This window comes from Pseudophryne corroboree, chromosome 12 (assembly GCF_028390025.1).
Source record: "Pseudophryne corroboree isolate aPseCor3 chromosome 12, aPseCor3.hap2, whole genome shotgun sequence".
In the NCBI taxonomy this organism is placed as follows: domain Eukaryota; kingdom Metazoa; phylum Chordata; class Amphibia; order Anura; family Myobatrachidae; genus Pseudophryne; species Pseudophryne corroboree.
In genome coordinates this window covers 36,992,763-37,005,238 of record NC_086455.1, presented here as the reverse complement: position 1 = coordinate 37,005,238, position 12,476 = coordinate 36,992,763, and the positions used below count along the sequence as shown (strand labels likewise).

The window sequence follows — 12,476 nt, the reverse complement described above, 5'->3', positions numbered from 1 at the left end:
ATATTACACTTAATACACATTATCAAAATAGGGTAAACTTACACATGATACAGTACACGAACATTCATAAGATGGCCATAAAATAAATGTGGCCTTTTGCCCATCCAGTGAAACAAACACATCCATACGTGCAGATCTAGGGCAGGATGTATCAACATATACCACCGTCACTCACAGCGATGTTGATCGCATGTGTACTAACATATGCGATTAACATCGCAATGCAGTGACGGAGGCCCCCCCCCCCATCGCGATACCTGTGAGGTGGTGTGCGGGGGGTCTCCGTCACTTCCCTGGGGTCTACACCGGCTCACCTGCCAGGAACCAGGCTGTCCTGGGTGCCTCCTCCTCCCCCCTGCAGGGTTGGCAGGGGGAGGCGGAGTCTAGCTTCCGGGACAGGGCTTCCTTGAAGAAGGTATGCCGTAAGGGGGGGGGGGAGGCGGCCGGCGATAAGAACCCCATAGGCTTCTATAGGGTATCCTCAGGGGCGAAAACATGGCGGACAGGGGTTAGTACATACGAAAATGCGATAAAACGGGGGCTTTATTGCTTTTTCCCTTTAGTACATCCCGCCCCTAGCCCTTTAGTGATCACGCCAAATAAACAGATAACTGAGATCCCTGCCATAGGGGGACAATCAGCGTATTTTTAATAGGTTTTATGGCATTTTACAGTATTTGACTATGTAATACACCAGCTAGGACTTTGCCCCATCCCTAGGCTAAACCACAGGGACTGACCTATCACTGCTTAAATACAATATTCTGCTTAGCGTGATAGAGATTGCTAAATAACCAACGACTAATCATCAGCAGAGATTTAAAGGAGTTTACGTCCATAAAAAGCTAAAATTGTTAATGTGCTACTTTACTTCTGTAGTGTTACATCCCTCGCATTGTACTGTAAGTTTAATTGGGCATGACCAACTTTATTTTTATGCCACGTAATCTCGTAAAACAGCACCTGATAAATGTGAACACGGAAAGAAATACACGCTAGCATACAAAATCATACCTGTTGAACATATCTGTCTGTTGTCTTCCACATATAATAATACTCTATTATGCTGGTTAATGATTTCCACGGTAACTAGGGGAAAGGAAACCAAATCAATCACTTAGAATTGAAAAAAAAAATTTTTTTTTACCACCTATTAACCCAGTGTTTGAAAGAGGAACTGAAAGAGGAATATTGGGATTTTTGTTTACTTACCGTAAAATCTCTTTCTCCGAGTCCATCTGGGGGACGCTGCGCCGTTACTTGTGGGTTAGAGGTGTGTGGTAGTGGAGTTTGGCACAGAACTATCAAAAGCTGACTCCTCCCCCCTCTAACCCCTCCCATCTCCTTCCTGCTCAGCCATGTTCAGTTAACGTTTAGCCAAGCCAAAGGAGATAGACCAGAATAAAAAATTAACCAATTAAACCAGACAAACTATGGGAGGGATCGCAGCGTCCCCCAGATGGACTCAGAGAAAAAGAGATTTTACGGTAAGTAAACAAAAATCCCAATTTCTCTGTCCTCCATCTGGGGGACGCTGCGCCGTTACTTGTGGGACTTCCCAAAGCAAGCTAATGAGAGGAGGGAGACGTTGACGGCATAGCCGTCTGTAAAATACGACGCCCAACAGAGGCAGTCTCCAAACCAAACGTATGAAACCGGTAAAACTTTGTGAACGTATGGACTGACGACCAGGTCGCCGCCCTGCATAGTTGCTCAACAGATGCACCACCGCGAACAGCCCAAGACGCTCCAACTGCTCTAGTCGAATGAGCCCTAATTGAGTCAGGAACCGAAACGTTTGAGGACACGTAAGCCTGTCTGATGGCCGAAGTTACCCAACGGGCCACAGTGTTCTTAGAGGCAGGCCAACCTCGTTTGGGAGCATCAATCAATACCAACAAGGAATCCGTACGACGGAAAGACTCCGTGCGAGACAAATAAATACGTAAGGCCCGAACAACATCCAAGAGAGCCAAATGGGAATCTTCCCCCTGAGAAGATGACGGATTAAAAGCTGGAAGAACGATGTCCTGATTTAAATGGAATGCCGAAACAACCTTTGTAAGAAATGAAGGCTTTGTCCGCAGAACCACCCGATTTTCATGAAACACTAACAAGGGCGGTCCGCAAGAAAGAGCCGCCAACTCAGACACTCGTCTAGCTGAGGCAATAGCCAAAAGAAAAACAACTTTTTGTGTTAGATAACGTAGTTCCACAGATTCTAAAGGTTCAAATGGAGAGTTTTGAAGGGCCGTAAGTACCAAGTTTAAATCCCAGGGAGGAATCGGAGGAACAAAAAGGTGGTTGAATTCGAAGTACTCCCTGCAGGAATGTTTGAACCTCTGGGATGATTGCTAATTTCTTTTGAAAAAGAACCGACAAGGCCGAAACCTGACCCTTCAGGGAAGAAAGTTTTAAACCCTTGTCAAGACCCTCCTGGAGAAAGGAGAGCAGGCGAGGAAGTCTAAACAAATGCGGAGTCAAGTCCCTTTTCTCGCACCAAGCAATGTAAATACGCCATACTCTATGGTAAATGCCAGAAGTCACCGGTTTTCTAGCCCGAATCATCGTCTGAACAACCGCACGAGAAAGACCCTTTGCCTTCAAAATGTTGGATTCAAGAACCAAGCCGTCAAAGCCAGCCGATTTAAATCTGGGTGGCGACAAGGTCCTTGAAGAAGAAGATCTGGTCGCAGAGGGAGGCGAAAGGGATCTCAGACGACCATGCTGCTTAGAAGAGTGTACCACTGTCGGCGCGGCCAATCTGGAGCCACCAGAATTACTGCAAGGCCTTCTTGCCGAATGCGTTGGAGTAGACGTGGAAGCAATGGAATTGGCGGGAACACGTAACCCAGCTGAAATTGCCACGGAGCTGTTAGTGCATCGATCAGAAATGCTTGAGGATCCTGAGTTCTTGATCCGTAAAGAGGAAGTTTTTTGTTGAGGCGTGACGCCATCAGGTCTATGTCTGGCATTCCCCAGCGATCCACTAGAGAAAGAAACACTTCCTGGTGAAGTTCCCATTCTCCCGGATGAATCGTGTGACGACTCAAAAAATCTGCCTCCCAGTTTTCGACTCCCGGAATGTGAATTGCTGAAATCACGGGAATCCAACGCTCCGCCCACGTGAGAATCTGAGCAACCTCTCTCATTGCGGACCAGCTGCGAGTTCCTCCCGGTTTGTTGATGTAAGCCACTGCCGTGGCATTGTCGGATTGCACCCGAACTGGATGGCCTTGCACCATGGTCTGAATCCGAATGAGAGCATACCGGATCGCTCTCAATTCCAGAATGTTGATCTGTAGTTTTGACTCTTGAGTGCTCCAGCGCCCCTGTAAATGATGAGTCTGGAACACTGCTCCCCAACCGCTGAGGCTTGCGTCCGTGGTTACCATCATCCAAGACCAGACCATGAACGGCGCACCCTTCCTCAAATTGTGACTGTGAAGCCACCAGTAGAGCGACTGACGAGTCCTTATCGACAAGCGTATCAACTGCAGTTCGAGACGTGAATCCGTCCGAGTCCAACAGTGGAGAATCTGAGCTTGAAGAGGTCGGGCATGAAATCTGGCGTATGGAACTGCCTCGAATGAGGACACCATCTTGCCCAGTACCTGCATGCATCTGAGGACTGACACTGCCGGCAATTTTAACAGGGTTCTGATTCTGGCTTGTAAGTCCTGAATCTTGTCTGTAGGAAGAAACACCCTCTGGCTGTTGGTGTCGAATAGAAGACCCAGAAAAAACATTTTCTGTGACGGGAGTAAAGACGACTTTGGAAAATTGATTATCCACCCGAACGACTGTAGAGTCTCTGTCGTTAGACACAGGTTCTGAGTGAGAATCTCCGGTGACGGGGCCTTGATCAACAGGTCGTCCAAGTATGGGGTGATGTTGACCCCTTTGCAATGGAGAACTGCGACGACATGACCCAGGACCTTCGTAAAAACCCGGGGAGCCGTAGAGAGACCAAAGGGAAGGGCCCGAAACTGAAAATGCCACGGACCTACTGCAAATCTCAGAAGGGATTGATGTCCTATCCAAATTGGAACATGTAGGTATGCGTCCTTTATGTCTATTGAAGCCAAATATTCCCCTGGCTCCATGGCTGCGATAATGGAGCGAATGGATTCCATCCTGAATTTCTGGGATGAGAGGTACGGATTGAGAGCTTTTAGATTTAGAATGGGTCGAAACGAACCGTCCGGCTTGTCCACGAGAAAAAGACCTGAGTAAAAGCCCCGACCTCTCTGAGGAGCTGGGACCGGAAGGATTACTCCATTTTGTAATAATGTTGCTGTTGCCTGAAGGAGAGCTTGACGTCTGGAGGGGTCGTCTGGGAGAGGTGTGACAAATAGTCGGGTTGGGACTGTCTCTTCGAAGTCCAACATATATCCTCTGGAAATGACCCCCATTACCCACCGATCTGGTTTCGATAGGAGCCACACTTCCCTGAAGTGAAGTAAACGAGCCCCAACCTGTATTGATCCCTCCAGAGGGCCCGAAGCGTCATGCCTCAGGCTTGTTGGCAGGCTTACTGGCCGGTCTGCGATTAGCCTGAGCTCCTCTACCTCTGAATGATCCCCTCCGTGGAAATCTGGAGAAGGGCCGAAAGGACTGGAAGTTACCTCTGCCCTGCGTACGAAAGGACCGAAATCTTGTAGGTTTTGGTTTGTTAGGAGCAGACGGAAGGAAAGGGCTCTTTCCTCCCGTAGTATCTGAAATAATCTTCTTTAACTCTGATCCAAAGAGAAACTCGCCTTCAAAAGGAACTGCCGTCAAGGTCTGCTTTGAGTCCGAATCAGCATTCCAAACCCTAAGCCAAAGAGACCGTCTTGCGGATACTGTTAAGGCAGAAACACGGGACTGTAGCGCCAACTAATCCAATAAGGCCTCACCCACGTAAGTAAGAGCCTCTGAAATCTGTTCTGCTAATTGAATGGCCTCCGACGGATCGTCCGACTGCATCCCAGATACAACCTGTGCAAGCCACTCATCTACGGCTTTAAGCACCCAGGCACTTGCCAGAACTGGACGGAGAGAGACACCTGATAAGGAAAACATAGATTTTAGTAATGCTTCTATCTTCCTATCGGTAGAGTCTTTTAAAGTCACAGACTGTACTGACGGAATAACCGTAGCTTTTGCTAAATGCGAAATAGGAGCGTCTACCTTTGGGGCAGTCTCCCAAAATTTTGTATCCTCCTCCGTAAAAGGATATAGAAATTTTAACTTTTTAGGAGCCTGGAAACGAGAATCCGGTTTTAGCCAGGGTTCTTTTAAAATATCCGCAAAGTGCGAGTAAGAAGGGAAGGCAGTAACCTGTCTCTTCTGTCGTTTGAAGAAAGGGGAAGAAGTCTCGGCTACTGCCTCATCCTGAATATTAAGGGTCTGACGAATGGCTTCGATTAGTAGCCTAACACCTGAACTAGTAGATAATTCCTCATCTTCCCAAGCCGAATTTTCGTCCCATTCAGGATCTACCTCCCCTTCTTCCAATGGAGATGTCAGAGTATCCAACTCCTCTCCCGGAAACGTAATAGCGGGCAACGGCTGCGTTCGCTTAGAAGCCGCCGAACTACTGGCAGAATTTACAAATTTATTTACAGACTGAGTCAAATCAGTGAGACACTTTCCCATATTCTGGGCCCACAGCGGTTCCGCCTGAGTCTGGGCCAAAGCTGTTTCCGACCTTGACTGACGCAAATCTGAAATTGCATCCACCATGGCCTTGACCCAAGGGGGCATCGACTGATCTGTGGATCTGCCCTGCTGATCTGCCGCTGGTGCACCAGAGCATGATGTACAGAGGGTCCCTGCGTCAGCACTCCCCTTAGCCAGCTTTGTGCCACATTGTGAACATGAAAAATAAACCACTGAGGTTGTTTTTCCCTTTGCAGGTTTCTCTGGCTTACTGGTCATCCTGTACCCTGATGTACTATGTCTTGTCCCCCCAAGTTTTGTGTGATCCCCCCCCTCTTATACTTGCGGTTTTTGTGTAAGTGTGATCCCCCTCCGTAGCACAGCGTCCCCCCGTCTGCAGGCAGAGAAGATGGCGCCGTGAACAGCAGCGCGCGCGCGGGCAGAGCTGGGCGGGAAGACGGCCCGCCTGACGTAACTTATCTCTCTCCGGCGAAACCGGAAGTTCGGTCCCAGGGAGTGAATAACACCCTCCCGGACCTAAACACAGTCCGCCCCCACCACATTCCATCTCAGTTCAGCCATCCGGCTGTCTGTGGATGGTCGCGCGCTCCGGGGGGGGGGGGGGGGGGGGGGGGAGAGTGGTGGGCGCATGCTGCACATATAAAAGGATAAAAACCCCAGGCAATAGGAAGTAGGGACAGCCCAATACTGTCAGTGACAGATTGTGGCTGTCCAGTACCTGATTCTGCTTTCTTCCCTGAAGGCCCCAGTGACCAAGGTATAGTGGCCTCCATGCAGCAGTCTGGAATGGGATACTAACCCCTTCCACTGTTATACCTGTCACCTGTAAACAGGGACTAGGTACTTGTCAAAAGAAATAAAAATAAAATCTAAAGATAAATAAAAACTGTGTCTGTACTCCACAGGCGCAAAACTAAAACTGAACATGGCTGAGCAGGAAGGAGATGGGAGGGGTTAGAGGGGGGAGGAGTCAGCTTTTGATAGTTCTGTGCCAAACTCCACTACCACACACCTCTAACCCACAAGTAACGGCGCAGCGTCCCCCAGATGGAGGACAGAGAAAATACTGCATCGCCTTTTCCTAGAAAATTAATATTGCAGGAGACAACTGCAGCTTCCAATAGGGCCCACTCTGTGCACAGGGTCCAAATATGCAGTCACAAGTTTTGTTAATGTTCTCTTTATTTCAAGGATAACATTTTGCAGCAGAAATAAGATTTTTTGATACTTTGAGGCGGGATGTACTGAAGTCCGAGTTCGCCGGCCGTGCGGGATGCCAGCTGAACTCTGAATTGTTTTTAAAGGGGCAATCATACACATGCCATGGTTTAACCATGTACATGACCGCCCCTTTAAAAAAATAAATTAAAAAATCTGACTTTGTCTGGCATTCCGCACTGCCGTCAAACTTGGACTTCATTACATCCCGTGCTTACTGTTAAATCTCTGAGTCCATCTGGGGGACCTATGGGGTATAGAGATTGTTGACAAGCTAGCACAAAGTATGGTCTAAAAATACACCGAAAAGAATTGTATGGAGTGAAGAACAGAAGTTGACACTTTCTGCACAAGTTGTCCATCGACCTCTATAAGATACGTTTCAAAAGGTTTTTTACTGGACATTTATTGGACGTTTATGTTGAAACAGGACTGAGCGCTGGTTATACTCCATTTTCTGTCTTCAAAGTAAGGTCTAGTTACTAATCCTTGGATGGAGATAAAGTGCACGGAGATAAAGTACCAGCCTTGAAAAATGAGAGCTAGGAGCTGATTGGCTGGTATTTTATCTCCTTCCAATGCTTAGTAAATAGACCCCTTTGGGTAACTTTTAAAATGTATATACGCTCTTCCCCTGCAGCCCCTTTCCCAGTTCAAATTTAAAAAAATCACCAAGGATAAGTTCAACACTAAGGCCAAAATCATTCTAATGTGTGTAACAAGAGCTGAATATATACAGTGGGCACCAAGCAGCTGCTCTGCATAACTACTCTCGGAGGCTCCATGTCAGGCCACAAAAGGTCCAACCTAGAGCGTTGACTGAGCTGAGATCCTAGCTGTTTTATCATGGTTGTTTCCAATTGTAAAGCGCAACGGAATATGCTGCGCTATATAAGAAACTGTTACTAAATACATATACAGGTTGAGTATCCCATATCCAAATATTCCGAAATACGGACTTTTTTGAGTGAGAGTGAGATCGTGAAATCTTTGTTTTCTGTGGCTCAATGTACACAAACTTTGTTTAATACACAAAGTTATTAAACGTATTGAATGACCTTCAGGCTGTGTGTATAAGGTGTATATGAAACATAAATGCATTCTGTGCTTAGACTTAGGTCCCATCACCATGATATCTCATTATGGTATGCAATTATTCCAAAATACGGAAAAATCCAATATCCAAAATACCTCTGGTCCCAAGCATTTTGGATAAGGGATACTCAACCTGTATAAATATGCCCGCTAAATAGCGGCCCTAATCCATCTTGCTACTGTCTGCTTGGATGCAGACATCCTTTTTCCTCAGCATCATAAAGGAACTGTCCGTCTTCCTTATTACTGGCTGTCCTTTCCCGATAAATTCTTAGCAATCTCTTACCACGTCCAACAGAGACAACCGACCCTGATCTGCTGTTTTGCGTGACCTAGCTAAAATGGGTATTACTATATCCTGATTAAGATGAAATTCAGACACAACCGTAGGTTTAAAGGAAGGTAGTGTACATAGCACTGCCCTACTTCGAGAATGATCACAAATGGAGGTCTGCAGGACAAAACTCTGAATTCTGACATTCTCCTACATGACCAAATAGCTGATCACACAGCCCAGCTCTATCTTTCAGCAGCATGTCTGGTGGACTGCTGCGAGACTGGGAGCACCTGGAGAAACACCTGGCCAGCCGGTCCCTTCAGCCCCCGTCTGAAGCCAACACAGCCGGCCAACCACAAAGACTGCAGACACGCCCTCCTTCCCGAGCAAGACCTCTCCTACTACTATAGGTAAGGAGAGGGGTAGTCAAGTTTTGAAGCAAAAAATAAAATAAAAAATAAAAAAGTTGCAGGTAAAAATTAAAAGCGGTAAGCAAAATATAAGACAAATTATATACATACACACACACACACTATATATATATATATATATATATATATATATATATATATATATATATATATATATATATATATATATTTCCTGTATAGAGTGCACTCACCAGACGGATACTGTAGCCAACAGGGTTTTATTGGGACATCATACACATTGTCATGCCGACGTTTCGGTCCTTATTAGGACCTTTGTCAAGGTTGAACCTTGACAAAGGTCCTAATAAGGACCGAAACGTCGGCATCAGCAACTTCATGCACACATGATCACTGGCTCACTGCTGATCACTATTTGGAAGGTATCATATCCATAGGATACCATAAGGACTCTGTATAGATTTCTGCATTTTTCACCTGTATTGTGACTTCTGAGGTCCTACATGTGTGCGTGAAGTTGCCAATTCCTCTTTTTTCATACGAATGCTTCCCTTTTGAGCTCTTCGTAATCTGAGTTACCAGATTCACGAGGCTGAATTTATGCCCTTATTTCATGCCTCATTGATGTTTGGAAGCCCACGTATGAACCTATTCGGCCAATGATCTAGGTCTATCACTCTCTTGGATAGACATTATCATCTAAGGCGCACCCCTGATGAAATCTAGTTCCTAGACGAAACGCGTTGGGTTACTGTATTTCTTGTTGATGTTATCTCCTAATATTTAATGAGGAAGAATAAGGATACAACAGAAAGGTTGCCTTCTTTCCTCCATATCCCATTGATGGATTTCTGTAGGAGAAACTACATCATAATGTACATGTAATAATGATGGATATACTTCATGTTTTTGTATAATTGTTTTAATAAATTTTTATGAAAAGAACAGTCCGTTATGTGTTTTAAAAACCTGTATAAATATTGATTGCAAATCCTGTTAAGCAATAGTCTTTGTATAAGGGTATTTGTAAACCCCTGGGGCACCAGTTTTCCTCTATATATATATTATATATATATATATATCTATATCTATATCTCTATATATATATATATCTCTATATATCTATATCTCTATATCTCTATATATCTATATATATATTCAACCTAGTGCTGACCTTAATTTTAATTTGGAAGGGGGGAGCTTATGTACCTTAAAAAGGAGATACCTGTTAAGTGCTAGCTCCTCAACCCTTACTACACCCCACGGTCTAGTCCCTTAGATGAAGGGAAGAGAAATATAAAGTTTACACTGTCAAAAAGGTCACAAAACTGTTCATTTACAATGGTTATCTCTTCAGTTCATGTTAATCCGTAACAAAGACATCACTACACTGGGCTGAGAAATAAGGTTTATTATAGCCAACTAGTTCAGTGTTGGATGTACTGTAATGGCTCCCAATATTTCAGGTGGGGTTCCCTGGTGAGGCCAGTAGGTTTACCAAAGTGGGGCTATGTTAGGGAATTTAGACTGTAAGCTCCAATGAGTCAGAGACAGGTGTGATCATATTCTTTAACTCACAAAGTCTTGCTGAATATCTGTAAAGTCTTTGCCATATTTCTCCAATGCTTCTTCAAATAGATTTGCTTCAGAAGCAGACCACTCTTCCATCTCATCCCTGCACAGCACGGGGCCTCCTTGTGGTACTAGTGCAGAAATGGTTTTGGATATATCATAACAATTTTTGTGCAGTGTGTCCATAGCATGGAACTAGAACAAATAAAAAACACGGAGATATTAATATTATAACAAAGAAACATTACCCGACACATTAGAAGGCTGCCATTATCTGAACGTCTGTAGCACATGCCTGAAGATTTATGGCAGTGCAGTATAGGCCTTTCATACATATTGGGGAAATATTAAAGAAACTTGAGTTAGGTGAATTAGAGACACAACAGACTTAACACGCGGAACCACATATCTGATCCTGCCACTCCTAAGTGACATCAGCATGCTGTAGACTCCGAGAGATGATTTATGTATAAATACACTCCCTAATCATTTCATTATAACGAGCCGGTCTGTATCATGACAGCTGCCCCAATACAACACAATACACGCAGGAGAGGAGTCTTATACATGGCTGCTAATTAAATGAAGCACGGAAAGTAAAACAGACTGTAAAATATATAAATTGGATTTAATGTCCACTACTCCTTATTAAACCTGCTATGTGAGCGATCTAATGGTATGAACGGAATCTGGGCTCACAAAATGTAAAGGTTAATCCACTACACATTAGCAGTGATCTAGTGTAAATTATAGAGGTGAATATCTATCTATCCATCTATAACATATACATACACACAGGTTGAGTATCCCATATCCAAATATTCAGAAATACGGACTTTTTTGAGTGAGACTGAGATAGTGAATCCTTTGTTCTCTGATGGCTCAATGTACACAAACTTTGTTTAACACACAAAGTTATTAAAAATATTGGCTTAATTGACCTTCAGGCTGTGTGTATAAGGTGTATATGAAACATAAATACATTCATTGCTAAGACTTAGGTCCCATCACCATGATATCTCATTATGGTATGCAATTAATCCAAAATACGGAATAAACAGATATCCAAAATACTTCTGGCCCCAAGCATTTTGGATATGGGATGGGATGAGAATATATATCTCTCTGCATGAAAAAAAAAATTATGATTTTTAGGTATATTTGTTATATGTGCCTTATTTAGTCCACTTTTAATTTTATCATCATCAAACTTCTGGTGGGCTGAATTGTTGTAGCATCCAGTTATCTATACTATTGTCTACTGGAGAACTTTATTCTATCTGTGCATAAACCTAAGTAGATAAGAACCTGAAGATCAAATGCGTGACCTCTACAACATGGGACTATTGCACACAAAACAAAAAGGCACATACAGAACGCAGTGGCCATCTGAGGTGGTGTAAGCGTGTGGCCATTTTATAAAGCAGAATGAAAGAAGGTATAGACACACGCATTCATCTGTATAGTTCTTCACAGAGGAAAAAACAAAATATGGAGTGTAATATAAATAGTCAGCACGAAACACCCCAATCAGCCAACAGCAGGCCAGCTCCACACCGTAACACAAATCTGCTTCTCCAGATGTAAGCTTGTGTCAGGCCAATGTGTGCGCATACACATAGGAACACTACTCAAAACTCATGTGACAGGTCTGTTAATGGTTTCCATTGCAGTATTTGCGCTTTTGTTACTAGTTAATAGTCACCGCATATACAAAGCACTGGTTTGTAGTAGTAATATTATCAACACCACCAGCAGTAATAAACTGTGGGTCTGGGACTCCAGGTCGACAACAAAAAGGTCGACACACCTTAGGTCGACGCCAATTGGTCAACACACCTTAGGTCGACATGGACAAAAGGTCGACAGGAACAAGGTCGACATGAGTTTGTTTTTTTGGTGTAGTTTTCTTCGTAGAGTGACCGGGAACCCCAATTAGTGCACCGCGTCTCCTCGCATGGCTCGCTTCGCTCGCCATGCTTCGGGCATGGCGCCTTCGCTCCGCTTCGCTCGGCACAGATTACCGTTCCAATCGTAGTCCACGTGGATCGTTAAGTATGAAAAGGTTCCAAAAAAGAAAAAAAATTGTGAAAAACTCATGTCGACCTTTTTCCATGTCGACCTAAGGTGTGTCGATCAATTGGCATCGACCTAAGGTGTGTCGACCTTTTTGTTGTCGACCTGGAGTCCGGATACCTAAACTGTATAGTTTTGTTTTTTTTAATCCTTCTTACCAATGTAATGTCTCTAGAGGCGGCAGC

General features: G+C 44.4%; 1 protein-coding gene across 11 annotated transcripts in view; it reads right to left on the bottom strand.

The window, feature by feature from the left end:
* Positions 1-12,476, bottom strand: part of MTA1 (metastasis associated 1) — a 298,988-nt gene that overhangs the window by 165,614 nt on the left and 120,898 nt on the right. For all 11 annotated transcript variants that reach the window (XR_010190411.1, XM_063947327.1, XM_063947328.1 and 8 more), the window contains 3 exons: positions 12,450-12,476; positions 10,222-10,410; positions 1,015-1,089 (listed from right to left, as the gene is read on the bottom strand). The exon at positions 12,450-12,476 is cut by the window's right edge and continues 73 nt beyond it. Coding sequence is in view for 10 of the 11 variants with exons in the window: in XM_063947327.1 (XP_063803397.1) it covers positions 1,015-1,089; positions 10,222-10,410; positions 12,450-12,476 (291 nt within the window). In the remaining variant the exon portion in view is untranslated. The remainder of the gene's footprint in view (positions 1-1,014; positions 1,090-10,221; positions 10,411-12,449) is intronic.